This window comes from Trachemys scripta, chromosome 4 (genome assembly GCF_013100865.1).
Source record: "Trachemys scripta elegans isolate TJP31775 chromosome 4, CAS_Tse_1.0, whole genome shotgun sequence".
Classification (NCBI taxonomy): Eukaryota; Metazoa; Chordata; order Testudines; family Emydidae; genus Trachemys; species Trachemys scripta.
In genome coordinates, this window is record NC_048301.1 from 61,767,862 (window position 1) to 61,784,188 (window position 16,327).

At 43.8% G+C, this 16,327-nt stretch overlaps 1 protein-coding gene across 1 annotated transcript; it reads left to right on the forward strand.

Moving 5' to 3' along the window:
- Positions 1-15: 15 nt before the first annotated feature.
- Positions 16-8,675, forward strand: LOC117876774 (acyl-coenzyme A thioesterase 1-like). Its single transcript, XM_034769141.1, has 3 exons — positions 16-2,552; positions 5,105-5,307; positions 7,245-8,675. The coding sequence occupies exons 1-3, from the start codon at positions 2,099-2,101 to the stop codon at positions 7,845-7,847; spliced, it is 1,260 nt and encodes a 419-aa protein (XP_034625032.1). The 5' UTR covers positions 16-2,098; the 3' UTR covers positions 7,848-8,675.
- Positions 8,676-16,327: the final 7,652 nt, after the last annotated feature.

A 16,327-nucleotide genomic window follows, 5' to 3' on the forward strand; every position in this document is an offset into this window, starting at 1 on the left:
AGGCTAGTCCCTACCTGTCCCAACACCGCACTGTGCCCCAGAAGTGGCCAGCAGCAGGTCCGGCTCCTAGGCAGGGAGGGGGGCATGGGTACTCCATGTGCTGCCCGAGCACCGGCTCCGCACTCCCATTGGCTGGTAATCAGCTAATGGGAACTTGTGGGGGGAGGCAGCGGTGGTGCCTGCGGGCAAGAGCCACGTGGAGCCGATTGTGTACCTCCACCTAGGAGCTGGACCTGCTGCTGGCCACTTCCAGCGTGCAGCGCAGTCTGCGGTGCCAGGACAGGTGGGAAGCCTGTCTCTGCTTCCCAGCTGCACCACTCACTGGGACTCGCTGGAGGTAAGCCCGTGCCCCAGTTCCCAGCCCTGAGCCTCACTCAAACCTGGAGCCCCCTCCTGCACTCCAAACCCCTCATGCCTGGCTCCACCCCAGAGCCTTCACCCCCAGACCAGAGCTCCCTCCCACACCTTAACCCCTCACCCCCAGCTCCATTGGGTTGCGGGAATCAACAATTTTCTTCAACTGGGTCACCAAAAAAAAAGTTTGAAAACCACTGCTTTAGAGAACATGCAAAGCTGTAGCCCACAGATCTGTCTGATAACTGGCAAAATAATGAGGCAAAACCAGCTCTGCAGTAACAATGTAATCATCAACCCATGACTCCCATTCCTTATGAGACAACAATACTTTCTGAGTTTTAATTCACTGTGTTCAGTGGCTGTGTGTAATACTCTGAGAATTCAGAATACAAATTGTGCCATAAAATATCAGTGTTTGTAAGCTTATTTAGATACTAGCTATGGGAACACTCAAATGATATGGGGAAGGGGAGTGATCAGGAAATCATGATCTAATTTTGATTATTTTTCATGTAAAAACATGTCTACATTTCATTGTGCAGATTGCCAATGGTTGTGTGGGGCTTTAAGAGTTGCTTTTCTGGATTCATAATAACTGAGAAGCAAATCCCATCTGTTCCCATCAACAGAAAATTCTACTTGCTAAAGCCCATTTACCATAATCTGTGACTTTTCTAATGAAATTCTGCAATTCTATGGCTTGTGTTATGAAGGTTACTAGATAATTGTGCCTCTGTCCTTAAAATGTATGAAACACATGGTCAGGGAGTTGTGTGAACCATGGGCCTGATTCAGCACCCCTTACATGAATATTTTCATTGAACTCAGTGAAACTACTCATCTGAGTATAGAACTGCAGGATTGGGCCCCATGACAATGCTGTTGCATACATAGATATCACAATAGATATGTTCAGCAGCATTGTTAATATACAAAATGCCAAATTTTATTTATTACAAATCTTCAGAGGTACATACACGCATTACTCAATCAGGGCTTAGTGGGAGAAACTTGTATTCATATATTATTAGTCAGGAAAATGCATAGAAACTTTAGACAGTACTGGTTATTGCAAGAAAAATCCTTTCCAAAGAAACACATGAATTTTTAGTCTAAACCTATTTTTCAAATCTAACTCCTGTTCAACAGTTACTGAAAACTAGAGATGGACTCAAGACAGAATTCAGATTCATAATTGGATTAGAATCTTTGTGTCTGGGGTATTCAGGCTTATTTGGATTTAGCGTGCCTTAATAGAGCCCAAGCCAGGAATTTCCAAATTAATTCTATGTTCAGCTGTAAATTTCCCCAAAGTCTGGAGAGAAGATGGGGTTTGGAACTGTTTTCATAGTTTGGCCCCATATATATGAAACTCTGTCAGGTCCCAAGGACTTTTTATTCATTCCAGGACTTGTGTGTGTGTGTGTGTGTGTGTGTGTGTGTGAAATAACTATATATCTATCAAATATTAAATCACTAGTCCTGGAATGAATGAATTGGTAGTGTTTCAGTACAGTCTCTTCAAACAAAAACTTCCCTGTTTGGAGTTGTGCTGTCCTTTCCTGATATTGTGAACTACATCTCCCAGAAACCTTTGCAACAGGGCTTCCGAGACTGTAGTTCCTTTTGGACTCTGGCATTCGCAGGGATTGCAAGTCTCAAGAAGAGCCAAAGCTTCTGACAATTCCTGTGTCACACAGCTGGTATTTTGCATTAAGCTGAATTCCTCCTCCAACACTCAATGGCAGTGAGTATAAAGGTCTTGCCTTCTCCCAAGTGTTTGTTTGATGATCCCATTCAGATTAAAGTGGAGGGTCTCTTACCGCTGCAGGAGGTCACTCTGAGGGCATCCCTGACTGATGAGAATGGGGAACTTTTCCAATCCTTTGCCTACTACAGGGCTGAGAGCAATGGAGAGCTGGACCTGACATGCTCCTCAGCCCTGGCTGGCAGCTACTCTGGGGTAGAACCCATGGGACTGCTGTGGTCACTGGAATCTGAGACACCCTTCAAACGCTTGGCAAAGAAGAATGTCCTCACCCCTTTCTATGTACACGTGGAAGTGTTTGAGGGCCACGATATCACCAGCCAGCTCCTGGACAAATGCATTAATGAGCGGAAATTTTTGGGAGAGGGGGTGAAAAGGATTCCGGTCAGAGAAGGTCGGCTTAAGGCAACTCTCTTCCTGCCTCCTGGTGAGTTTTAATTTCCTATTAGTTTTTCAGCTGTTTATTAGATCACGTAATGTGCACTATAGTCCTTGGATAGACTTATGGGACCCAGAGCAAGGTTTCAGTTAGCTGGTCACCTGGGCTACATGTTTCTCCTCTGCCCCTCAAAAAGGAGTGGATCCAGTTTTTGTATGAGGAGCATAAGTGTTTATTGCAGAGGCAGTGCTGGCTGATGCTCACTGAGGGGAGTGAGAGTAACCTATGACATGCCAGCTATTTTCTTCAGGTTGCTGCTCCATTCAGAGAAGAGAGAGCAGATGGAGGCAGGGTTGGGTGTGGAGTGAGGGCTCTGGGGCAGGGACAGTTGTGATTTTTAAACTCCTCTGTGCAGTCCTAACACAATGGGTTCCTGAGTTTTGACTGGGGCTTAGGTGCTACTGTAATACAAATCATAGAATAAGAAAAGATGGTCCTGTGGTGAAGGCATTGCACTGGGACTCAGGTGACGTGAATTCAATTCCAGGCTCTGCCACAGTCTCTTTCCTAATAACCTTAGGCAAGTTACTTTAATCTTTTGTGCATAAATTCTCTCTCTGTAAAATGGGGAATAAAAAGGATAAATTCATCAATGTATGTGACACATATATACTGTGGTGATAAGGTGGGCTGGCAGAAATAGGTGGGAGAGCCTAATTGACTATGGCTCACCTTCCCCACAGGAATCCTAACCTGCCATCAGTGGAAAATCTTTTAACTCCTTTGAAATACCTAGGAAAGCTTTTTGAAGGGACAGTAGAAATGTTGAGAGTGGCATGCAAAGAGAAAGGGGTGGGATGGGCAAGGCAGGAAAAAGAAAGCAAGGTTGTGGTTCCCAAGAAGAGAGGAATTTAGAATTCTGGGAGAACTGGGACTTGAGGGAAGGTCTGGAGCATAGATTCGACAGAAGTCGGGAGAGGCGTAAGGGAGGTGAAATAGACTTGAAGGAGGCTGGGGGTGTTTAAGGGCTGCCAGCTGGTTGAAGTTTGAGAGATCAGAATGAGGATCTGGAATCAATACGAGGGGAACCAGAAATGTAAGGTGCTAGGTGTTTGGTGTTTCATGGGACTGGAACTGGAAATACGAGGTCAGTAGTTGTGGGATTAAGGAAGACTGATAATGGGGATTCGCAGACTGGGGTGAGATGTGCTAGAAGAGGGAATAAGGAGGATAAACCTCTGCTGTATGAGGGTCTTGGAATACAGATGGAAATGGGGAGGAATAGTTAAGGACACAGGATGTCCATGTCCTGCAGACCTATAAGGCCGCCTAGGAGCATGGGAGTACTGATGGAGAGATGGAATCGTGGGGACAAACAAAAGTGGCAAGATTTGAGGATTAAAGACCTGTTTCAAGGCTGTGTAGAGAGATACTGATGAGACTGGGATGCTAAGGAAAGCTGTTGCTAATTTTTAGTGGTTATTTGCCTGGAGCTGTGCTTAAAGAGCACTCAAAGTTGACCAAAATTTTTAATTTTGTAGAAACAAGTTTTTATAATATCAAAGCCTTGTTAGAAATGTTTCCACTTTTTTTTTTCTTTTTTTAAGTTTCCTAGTGAAAGCAGTTGGGCATGACAGTGATTGATTGATCAGATCATAGAACCATAGGAAAGGGTCCCAGAAACTGTGGGATAGCCACCCAGAAGAGAGTAGAGTTGGTTAGTGTCTATCCAGGGCCAAATGTGCCCAATTCTGCATGGCTAGTGTAAATGCATAGTTTGTGCTTCGGTCAGTTCAGTACAACCAACTGAAGTACAAATAATGTAAGTCTTTAATATGGACAAGGCTTTAGGATAGGCATCCTAACCAAGGTGCTGATGTATGTTAGACAAGCATGTTACAAATGCCTAGATCAAATTCTAAACTAAGGGAATTCTCATTAGTGACACGCAAGGAATATGGAATCCAGGAAAGAGAATCTCTTCATTATTACATAAACACATCTTCTGAGAACAACAATCACAGGTAAGTCATTTTTATCCTTCTTAGTGAAGGACATAAAGTACATATTGTAGGAGAACCAGACAAAAGAGGAGGTGGGCTTTTTATTTCTTATCGTTTACTCTAGAAGTCCTTGGTATCTTGCTACAGAATATTAATATCTCCCACTGACTTCACCGCTAGAAGTCACTTGTCTCTTGTGGTGGGAGCGAAGGCCCCAAGATTGTTTTAGGTCTTGTCTACCTAAAATTGATCGGCATAACTCCAACAGTATATAACTAATAGCTTCCAAAGTGAAGTAAATTAGTCTGCAAAGTAATTTTTATTCGAAAAGAGTGTCCACACTGTGGAGTTATGCTGGCACTAGTTATTACACTGTGGCTATGCCAGTCTGTTTCCCCATCTAGACAAGCCCTGAGAGAGAGAGAGAGTGTGTGTGTGTGTGTGTGTGTGTGTGTGTGTGTGTGTGAATCTAGTTTAAAAAAAAAAAAAAGCCTGAGTGATTTTCTGTCAAGACTTACTGTATGACTTCGTGCTGTGGAAATATTACTAGACATCTGTAAGATTCCTCCACAGTGAATGAGCTCTCCTTCCTTTCAGGATCTGGTCCATTCCCAGGACTTATCGACTTGTATGGAACCGGAGGAGGTCTTGTTGAGTACAGAGCAAGTCTTTTGGCTAGCAGGGGCTTTGTTACACTAGCTCTCGCTTATTTAGCCTTTGAAGATATCCCAGCTCTCCCAGACATCCTCGAACTGGACTATTTTAGGGAGGCTGTGGAGTTTTTGCAGAAGCAACAGCAGGTATGAGACAAATTAGAGTGCCTTTCAACTGGAGGCTATATCACACTTTCCTAAATTGAGATGTATATGCCAATAAATACACTTAAGTTTCTGAGAGAGGTGGAAGGAGACCGTGGAGTCAGAAAGACTGAGCACAGTATGAAGAGCCAGGAATGCATGAGTTCTAATCCCAGGTTTGATACTAATTTGGTGTGTGTGTCACATCTCTGGCTCTCATTTCCCCCAGGTGGAACAAGAATGACTACTTCACAGGGAGCTGGGAAGCTTAATGAATGATTTGCACAGCATTTTGTGATCCATGGCAGAAAGTCACTATCATGGTGCTATGCAAAGCAGCAATTGTTATATAAAGTTACACATTAGAGAAAACAGCTGGGAGTTACAGGAATGCTAAACTGCTTAAGACGGGACATGTTCTAATTCTTTGTCTATTATTGAAGCTTAAAAGATACTGGAATGGAAAAAAAATCCGTTCACTTGCTGTGCTAAAATACCTTTCAGGTTGGAATCTTATACAATTTTGGCCCCGAATAAAGTTTTAGAAGCCAATAATAGAGATTTATAAGATTGGTTCTTAAAGCTTTAGTGTCAGAGAGTGCCAAGCTACAAAACACACAGAGGCCAAACTTAAACAGCAATGATTGATGGGGATGGCATAAACAGCAATGTATCATCACACTAGAAAAATGTAAAGAGAAATAAAATACCAGTTAAGCTTTAAAATAAATGTTACCATGTTTTGCAGCTTTGGTCATTTCCTAGCAGTCAGATACAGTGAAATGACCAAAGGATTCATCTGCACCATCCCATTTGGTTGGTAGTAAATATTATACAGCTTTGTAAGCATTCAGGGCACTTTACAAGACACAGCATGAGACGAGTCCTATGCTGAAGAATTTGTACTTTAGAGGTATTGACTTCAATGGGAGTTCAGGATGCTCAGCACCTTGCATAATCGAGTCCTTACACAGCAAAACAAAACACAAGACAGCAGTGGTTATAAGAGATGGTGTTATAATGTGGGTTGCCTGTTGAAAGGCCAGGGGTCTGGAGCCAGGCAGTCCTGTTCTTAGGCCGAACTCCTTTAAGAAGAGGTGTATGGGCCTAGTAGAAGGGATTATCTGACTCAGTTGGGAAGGGGTCACGGGAGGGCCTGATGAGAACCTGATTCTTTTAAAGGCTTGAAGAGTTCAGTTGAGGAGGGGAGCATGGGAAGCAGGTTGACTACTGGGACAGGGGGATTCCCAGGCAGAGGGTCTATAGGAGGACTGGGGAGGGGTTGCCAGGAGTAGGGAGACTCTGGCAAGGAAGGCCCTGGGACGGGGAAAGGTAGCTGTTGGGTTTACGTTGAACTGTTTTATTTTGGGATTTACTAAATATAGTTGGTGCAACCAACAAATGGTGCCCTAGAAAGAGGGTCTGAATAGACTCTGGGCATGGTGTTAGTCCTTCCTAGGCTGCAGGACAGGCCAGCAACCTCCGGAGGGTCTGAGAAATCAATGGAAAGATCAGCCCAGGAAGGATTCATGGAAGAAGTGGGTTTCCAGAGGTTTTTAAGATGGAGATGAGGGTTCTTGGAGACCATGCATAATGAAGCAGCAGCAAGATTGAAGCCAACAGTGGTGGGAGGAGAAGGGCTTAGTCCAGGGAGAGGATATGTGTGTGTGTGTGTGTGTGTGTGTGTACACAGTGTTGGAGATGTAATAAGAAGACATGGGAGCAGAAACAGAGGGACTGAGGAGTTTGAAGTCAGGATAGTGGAAGCCAGTGACAAGATTGAGGGAGTGATGTGGTGAGAGCAGAGGGAAAGGAAGAGGTGGTAAACTTTAGTGGATTGGTCGGTCTGGCACAGGGAAAAATGAGAAGGCTGACAGAGATGGTTACAGTCGTTTAGGGGAAAGATGGCATATGATGCTTGTTCCATAATTGTTTTGCAGGTGAAAGGTACCGGGATCGGAGTTTTGGGCTTATCTAAAGGGGCAGATCTAGCCCTTTCTCTGGCCACATTTCTGCGAGGCATCCAAGCAGCTGTCAGCATTTCTGGATGTGGTGTTAATTCCTTTATCCCCCTGCGTGTTAATGGTTTCACTATTCCTCCCCATCCGTGTGACTTTGGGAGGATGAAGACTGTCGGTGAATTTGGAATGATGGATTATTCAGAAGTCCTGGACGATCCTAGGGACCCAGACACTTGGGCCTGCCGCATCCCAGTAGAGAAATCCCCTGCCAAGCTCCTCTTTTTGTCGGCGCAGGATGACAGAAACTGGAAAAGTGAGCTCTACTGCCGAGAAGTTGTTCACCGCCTTAGACAGTGTGGGCGAGATGTGGAGTTTTACTGTTATCCTGGGGCAGGGCACCTCCTGGAGCCACCGTATTTGCCTTTGTGTCAGGCCTCAATTCATAAGCTGCTTGGGGCATGCATGCTGTGGGGAGGGCAGTGGAGAGAGCACGCCCGGGCACAGGAGGACGCATGGCACAGGATACAGGTCTTCTTTCGGCAACACTTGCTGGACTCTGATGCCATCAAGAGTAATCTATAGGGGTGAGATTGCCATGGTGCCTGAGGGAGTTAGGTAGCCAACTCCTGTTGAGAGTCAATAGGAATTGGTCCTGGCACTGGTAGGGTAAAGATTATTTTCAAAATACCTATTACTCTTTAGTCTTCATCTTCTATTCTCTTCTCAAACTGCACGCCCGCTTTCCTGTTTAGCTTTCCTACAGCTCTGCTGATTTTATACTAATTTGGAGTTGAATTTTAGGGTCCTGTAGACTCAGGTATATTGTTGATAGGCACAGTGTGATTTGTCCTTATACTGCTGCAGTACCAGAGGTCAGTCCTTGTATTGAACAGAAGTGGTCTATCGTGCCAAATTGGTTTTGTGGTGTGGTATGTTGGCCACTTATCTCCTAGCTCAGTTCCTTTGTAACATAGGATCTGGATCCCCAGGGGTGCTTAGCACCCATAACTCATGTCCAGGATGAGACCCTTAATGGAGTCTAGACATGAATACAGGTTTAAGGTGAAACACTAATGCCATCGTCCACATCTCCTCAGCACTGGGACAATTTACTGATTCTTGGTGTATCGCTTTCTCCTGTTCCATGATAATAAAAATTCCACTATTCTAGCGTCAGGCAGCACCCCATCATCAATGAGTAGGCAACCACCTCTGCAATGGAGTGTTGGGGGCAGTTATACTCTTTTTTTTTTTTTTTTTTTTTTCCCTGCCTCAGAGATAATCAGACCACGAGAAATGAAGTTTGCAGAGGTTACACTGTGTTTATCAACTTCTGCTTTAGGTATGATTCATTTGAGATGGAAGTGTCTAATGTATTAATCAGTAAATGCATGGCAAATGTATGTACAACTGAGTATAGAATGACTTTAATGTATAGAAGTAAACATTTCAGTGTACTGGTTACTGTTCAGACAACAGGTTACCCAAAAGTTCGGTTTAAACACAGCACTGGATTGGTTTAGATTAAAGGTAAAACAAGTTTATTAACAAAAGAAGATAGGATTTTAAGTGAATTCTACTATGAGATAAAAGTTAGAAATGGTTACAAGCAAATGAAAGTGAAAACATGCATCCACAAGTCAAACTTAATCTAGCAAGTTTGGGTTCAAGCTTTCTTTAAGTTGGCCTTTCTCACCCACAGTCTTCCAGCAAGATGGTGACTTATCCTTTCCTTGGTCAGGATTTTTCCCAGAGGTCTAAAGATGCTGGTCCCTTTGTCGTCTTAGGTGAAAGAGAGAACATGGGGTTCTCTTCCTCCTTTCTTTTATAGTCCAGTGAGCCTCTGAAATACTTTCTTCTGAGGGTTACCCTTCAAAGTAGTTTATTCAAGGCTCAAACAGTAAAGAAGGTGACATGGAGTCTGCTGGTGAAGGAGGCTCCATCTCTGTCTCTTTGCCTGTGCTTGCTGAAATGCAAATTTGTTTTGCCTCCTGCTATATTCTCCTCCTGCTGTCTTGTGGACCCTGTTTACTACTTTCAGGTAAATTGAAGTAAACGCACATTCCTTTGTTTAGGATAGACATGTTTAACAACTTTTGCCTAGGTAGGCCGTGTGGTTTTGAACATGTGGTAACATCATCACACGGGGATTTCATACCTTTAAATATAATGTTGCTACATACATTTTGCCATGAAGTTTTTGGCCATAGAGTTGTTAGTTTTCAAATGATAATTCACAAGGCATATTTTGTACAAAGATCATTACAATAGTATATTGGGTGATTAGTATCACGGGGATACCCCTCCTTTCCAAGTAGGCAGAGAGTTTTGTGTTCCTGGCTCACCTACACTTGCTTGCTTCTTCAGTATAGTGCCACTGTTGAGCTCTATGCTACTATCTGCCCAACCCAGTTTTTCCTCATGTCATTCCTCCCCCAGGCAGGTATGTGTGTCCAGCATCTGTTGGTTCCTAGCATTTAGTGGGATGGTGGGAGCTAGCAGCTCACTGAAAGAGGGCCAATTGGAGGAGAGGGTGTAGTTCCCATCATGAGAAGGCAGGCTCCATTGTTCCTTACCCTTCTGAGGACCTGAGAGGTTAAGGGCCACAGTTTAAAAGTAGCATCAACTTCAGCTTGCTTTACTTTTTTGGCTTCCCAAATTTAAACAGGTAGAACTTGATTTTCAGAGATGCTAAGAACCTGCATTTCCTGCTGACTTCAGTTGGAGTCAGAGACTCAGCACCTCTGAAAGTCAGATCCTGAAAAGCACCCCAAATTGGACACTACTTTGGACACTTTGCACCAAAGGTCTCATAGCAAGTCAGAAGCAAAACTCAATTACTCGTGACAGGTTCGGTCACAGAGACCCCCTTGGGACTGTCACTTGACATGCTGGAATTACCTCTGAGCCTGTTTTCCCTGCTGGCTTGGGACTCCAGAAACCTGCCTTGTTGAGCCAGACACGCTAGTCTCCTGCAACACCAACCCAGGTCTGGTTCACGCCCCCAAAGCTGCAGACTTTAACCAAAAACTGCTCAGCAAGTCACCTATCTCCAGCACCCAGACACCCAGCTCCCAATGGGATCCAAACACCAAATAAATCCATTTTACTCTGTATAAAGCGTATACAGGGTAAACTCATAAATTGTTCACTCTCTATAACACTGATAGAAAGAGATGCACAGCTGTTTGCTCCCCCAAGTATTAATCACTTACTCTGGGTTAATTAATAAACAAAAGTGATTTTATTAAGTATAAAAAGTAGGATTTAAGTGGTTTCAAGTAATAACAGACAGAACAAAGTTAGTTACCAAGCAAAATAAAACAAAACACACAAGTCTAAGCCTAATGCATTTAAGATACTGAATACAGGTAAATCTCACCCTCAGAGATGTTCCAATAAGCTTCTTTCATAGACTAGGCTCCTTCTTCATCTGGGCCCCGTTCTTTCCCCTGGGACAGTTCTTGTTAGTTCCAGCTCAGGTGGTAACTAGGGGTTTTATCATGACTGCCAACCCCCTTTGTTCTGTTCCACCCCCGTTTATAGCTTTGGCGCAAGGAAGGAATCTTTTTTGTGTCTCTGGGTGCCCACCCTTCCCTCTAAATGGAAAAGCACCAGATTTAGCATGGATGGACTAGATGATCATAATAGTCCCTTTTGACCTTAAAGTCTATCATTCCAGTACCAGGTGACATGATCACATGTCACTGCAAGACCTCATTCTCCATTCTTTCAGGGCTGGCCTGCACATACCCAGGAAGGTTTGCAAGTAAACAAAGCCATTCACAACCAATTGTCCTAGTTAATGGAAACCATCAAGATTCCAAGCCACAATTAATGGCCCACACTTTACATAGTTACAATAGAACTTAAGAGTAATACTTCATGTTTCTAGCTTCAGATACAAGAATGATACATTCATACAAATAGGATGAACACACTCAGTAGATTATAAGCTTTGTAATGATACCTTACAAGAGACCATTTGCATAAATCATGTTCCAGTTACATTATATTTATGCTCATAAGCATATTTCCATAAACATATGGAGTGCAATGTCTTCCTACTCTAACCACTAGAACATATTCCCTCCCTGATGCAAGGAGAGAAGGAGGGCAAAGGGACAAGAGAAGTACAAGTCATTAAAGTGTTTGATTTTGACTTACTATAGGGAGATATCCTTTTTAACGCTTTTTGGGATAGTAAAAAAAAAAAAGAAAAACCTGTTTTGCATCCTTCACAATTTGGCTCAGGCTCTGGGTCATTCTGTGCTTACTGGACATGTGGTTTGCTTTTGTTTTCACTGGGTACAGTGAGACATACAGTACAGTGTGTGCTCTACTGATGCAATAGCTCAAATGACTTCTTTGTTTTTGCTGTGGAATCTGAGGGCCCTTATTGGCCTGTTAGGTGCCTATTATTGCTAAGCTGTCTGATAGCCATCAATGACATTTAAATTGCTGAGGTAGCTGACGCAGCTCACTGTTATGAGCAAATAAATAAGGTAAGAGGCCACTCTAGCCGATCACACTGGATTTTTTTTTTTTAAACAAGTTTTTTGCTATTAATCCCCATTATGAAATTTGGGTTCAGGAAGTAGAAATCTGAAATTTTGGGGGGGTCCAAGTCTAAATAATTAAATTATACACCATTTCAGCAAAGTCTTGTGGTGTATGTGTTTAAATGTTTTGCTGACCTGGTGCCAAAGCTCCTAAATATGTGTGGTTTTCTGCTGGAATAAATAAGGCATTTAGAGGTAGTCCAGGCAAGTAGGGCAAGATTCTGTTCCTCTTGAAGTCAATGGCAAAACTTCAATTGAGTTCAGTGGTGTTGGATCAGGACTTGACTTCAGGCTTCAGCAATGGGACAGTACAGGAAATGTTACTCAAGAACACCTAGAAAGTGGTTATATAACTAACGATAATCACCCTCAATTTCACAAGAGAGCCCATGCCGAGCAAAGCTGATGCAGGGAATAAAACATTGATGGTGGAAGCTATGCTCATAATTTGTTTATAATTCGAGAGAGTTAGCTAAACCGTGACCTGCCAGATTAGCCTATGGTAGACTGAACTAAAAGATCTTTACTTGACACTTGCATCAATCATCCTTTTGTGTAGAAATTTGAGGTACCTCTCTATTAAGTGAATGAAAAAGCTTTGTGACAAGTCTCTTAAAGAAACTGAAAAAAGCTCTACAGATTTAAGCTTCTCTGAAGAAATTTGCTATAAAGAAATAATACATCTCGCAATGCAGGTTTTGAGCAGAATAATTTCTATAGCTGAACTGGAGTCAAGCAACAAGAGTTCATAAGTTTGTCAGCATCTAATTAAAACCTTTCTGCACTTATCCAGTCCCTGAATTGCAAAGGGGAGGATAAAGAGCTATGAGGAATTCCAATCTCTTCCAGGGAACTTAGACTAGTACTAAAGGTCCTCTGTGGATGAGTGCTTCAGTGGATTGTCTTTTCTCACAGAGGATCACTTATTTTCCTGAAGGATTATGAGCTTGTAGTGGGGCTAGAGTGGACTTTGCCCTCTATGGCCAGACCTGGCTAGTCTGAGATTTTGGGACTCATGATCTCAAAGCAGGTCTAATGGTCTAAACTAGGAGTGGCCAAAGTTACTGACCCTCCAAGTTGCATATGACAATCTTCAGAAGTTCAAGAGCCAGGGAGCACCTGCTGGGGCTCGGGGTTTCATCCCCGTGTGGTGGGGGGGCTCAGAGTTTCATCCCCACGGGGGTCGCCTGCTCAGGCTTGGGGCTTCAGCAGGAGTGAGGCTCACTCCATAGGGCTGAAACCCCAAGACTCCCTCCCAGCAGAGGAGATGTGATGCGGGAGGCACATGGGGTCACAGATCCCACCAGATTTTTGCCAGAGTTTGCTGGCTCCGCTTGGTCACATGGTGCTGCCAGGCCACCTCCCTGCCTAGCAGCTGCTAGAGCCCGCAAGCTTGGAGCTGTGGCCATCAGGAGCAGCAGCAGCAAACAGCTGGGAGCTGCAGGGAGAGCCACTGCTTTTGCTGCTGCCTCTCCCCACTGAACTAAAACAGAGGCCCTTCCCCGCAGCTCCCAGCTGTTTACTGCTGCCTTTCCACAGGGAGGGGCCACTGAAGGTAAGGGGTGTGTATAAACCTTTACATTGTACCTCCCCCCCTTCTAGCAGGCACCAGTCATCACTGGCAGAAGCCCCTAACCCCGCCACAGGGCAGAATCCCCAAGCTACCCCTCCTCAGTCTGGTAAGCAGAGAATGGTGGGGTGGAGAAGCGGCGAGCTGCACTTTAACTGTAAAAGAATTTTTCTAGCAATTCTGCTACACAAAGAGCTCATGCTCAGGACAAACATTCTCATCATTTAATCATTTCTGGCCTTGTAAAAAAATCAACATCTCTCTAGATATCTTACTCAAGCAAGACCACTGCGGTTCTATGAAACACATGGAAATGAAGAGGTTCAACATGGGGATATACTCTCTGTAACAGACAGTTCGGGTCTTTTTCTTCAAAACTGAAATCTCACTTCATTTTCCAATGCATTAGAGGGTTTTTTTAAACAAGGCTTTAGAGCAGGGCAAACTCTGAACAATGAAATGGAAGATACTCAAATCTGAATGTGTTAAAATTTCACTGTGAAAGGTATAATTGTGCCATTGCTGTAGAAAAATTGCAAAATTAGTACATTTTGACCTTGAAAATAGATAGTTTTCTGTAGAATGGAATCTGAGCCAAAAAGTGTGAAATATTGCCAAAGAAATGGGTTAGACTTTGAAATAAAGCCAAAGAAAATTAATATGTTTGATGTACAAACCCCACGTATCTCAATTGAAAAAGATAAATTTTGCAGATAAGAAAATTGCCCGGGGGAAAAAATTGCAAAAACTTTAAATACAAGTATTTTATTTGCCGAGCCCAATCCAGGCATGTGACGGTGACATTGCAGAGTGAAGGTGACAGCATTCTGCACTTTTGGGTAGGAATACCCCATGTCACCCAAAGGGTGTGTGTGTGTGTGTCCCACATTTGCTTATCCTCCAGTCCACTTGCATCCCACTGCTTGCAGAGTTTATGCTGCTCTGTGCCTTTCTTGGCCAGTTATCTGCAGAGCCCCGCCGGCCACTTCATGTTCCTGCTGCTGCTCCCACTCTCCTACAGGAAGAAGTAACCCATGCCCTATCTGTTCCGGTCTCTTTCTCTCTCACCCTTTTATTCTTCTCCAGCCCCCTCCTCAGATGCAGGCTAAATCCAATTAGTGGCAATGCCCATTCCTGAATGAGAGAGAACATATATGAGCTATGGGCTGCGGAAGGTGACTGCTAGGTAACTAAGCTTCCCCTGTTTAGTATTAGTTCAGGGAGGTAGGGAAAGCAGTGGAAGACATTTGAGGATAATGGAGAGAGAGGAGGATGGGAACATGGGGGGAGGGGGGAAGGTGGGATTTGGGCAGTTATAGAGGAGTTTTGGTGAGTAAAAGGGAATATGGGCAGCCAGCAAGGGGCATTTAGGGTATAGTGGAAGAATATAGGGGAAAGAGGCTATTTAAGGGGATGTTTAGGAGGAAAAGCTATCCTTCATTGTCCCTCATTTTAGGGGTCAGTGTCCCACATGGTTTTGTTTGTAGGGGGAGGGGCTGTATCCCACTTGATTTTGGGAGGTTTGAATGGATGCTTCCACCAGCAAGTTGTAGCAGCAAAGAACTTAAAAATCTAGAGCTATCCTCCAAATACATTGTATAAACACACACACATTCTTATTACATCACACCCTTATAGCACGCGCCTGGCCTTACAGAGCCTTATAACTTAGAGACATGGTTATACTCTCAATGCCTGGAGACATTTTCTCTTTATACCACTAGTCAAGGAGTAATTAGTGAGGGCGGGTCATGCTGGCCTTCAACAAAAGCATGCAGCTAAACTACATCTCAGCTCCAGGGCATCATCCTATAAGTTATACAATGAAAATTGTTCAGAGTTCTAATGTTCAATGCTTTTAAAATGCAAACCCCGTGTTCAGGACTCAGGAGTTCCAGAGAAGCTCTTGTGGTTATACACAGGGCTAATGCAGAAGCTTGTCTTTTATCTCATAGCCTTCCATTGGAAGTGGGTCTTGCCCTTAGTGCCTAGCGCAGTGGCCAGGTGGAAGGAGGGGCCCAGGACACAGTTACTGATGATATCCCAACTTCCTCTCTCTCCACCCCTCCCTACAAGATTCGAGATACTGATTTTCGGCTTTCATTTTTGCAAGAGTGAAGCACAGCCCTGTGGAGATGGAAGAAGGGGAAGTAGATTTTCTTAGCTTAATGTCACCATATACAGTGACAAATCTGACCTATAGTGAGGATGTCTTTGACAAACTGCTAAAGTGGAGTGATTACGGCGTCAGGAATAACAGAGACCAGATTCTGCAGGCTTTCCACACAGCCAATGACTGGAGAAAACACAGGAGACAAGAGCGTCAACAGCCTGAATCCACCTTGAGGGAAAGTTTGGATTAATATCTATCCACACACAAGCACCCAAATGCTCTGCCAATGGCAATATGACCGTGGGAATGGCTGCTTGGCCAACATAGGGCTGTGTGATAGAATACTCACTTTATATTTTCAATTACAAATGTTGCTTGCCTATTTCAGATACTTTAAATCTTCTGTTAAGGAGATTGCTGCTTTACAGAACGGTACACAGGAAGTTCCTGAGCCTTTTGAAAAGCAGTGTTGTCTGGAGGAATGACTGCAGGGCTGGGGACAATGAGGTCCTGAGTTCTAAAGTCTCCTCCAACGCTGGGTGACCTTAGGCAAGTAACTTCACCTTTTTGTCTCAGCCTCCTCAGCAGTAAAAGAGGGATAAGAATTCATATTTTCAAGGGTGTTGTGAGAATTAATTGAAGGTCTTTACAGCACTTTGAACATGTGAACAATTATAAAAATGCTGATTATTGCCAAAAGACCTTGCTGTCGTGCCCCAGCTGATGGCTCAGCCGTCCAGACATTTTCCTGAAATTGCCTTATAAAAATATTTAACGCCCCCGTTGCCATACTATCTAAGGGTATATCTACACTATG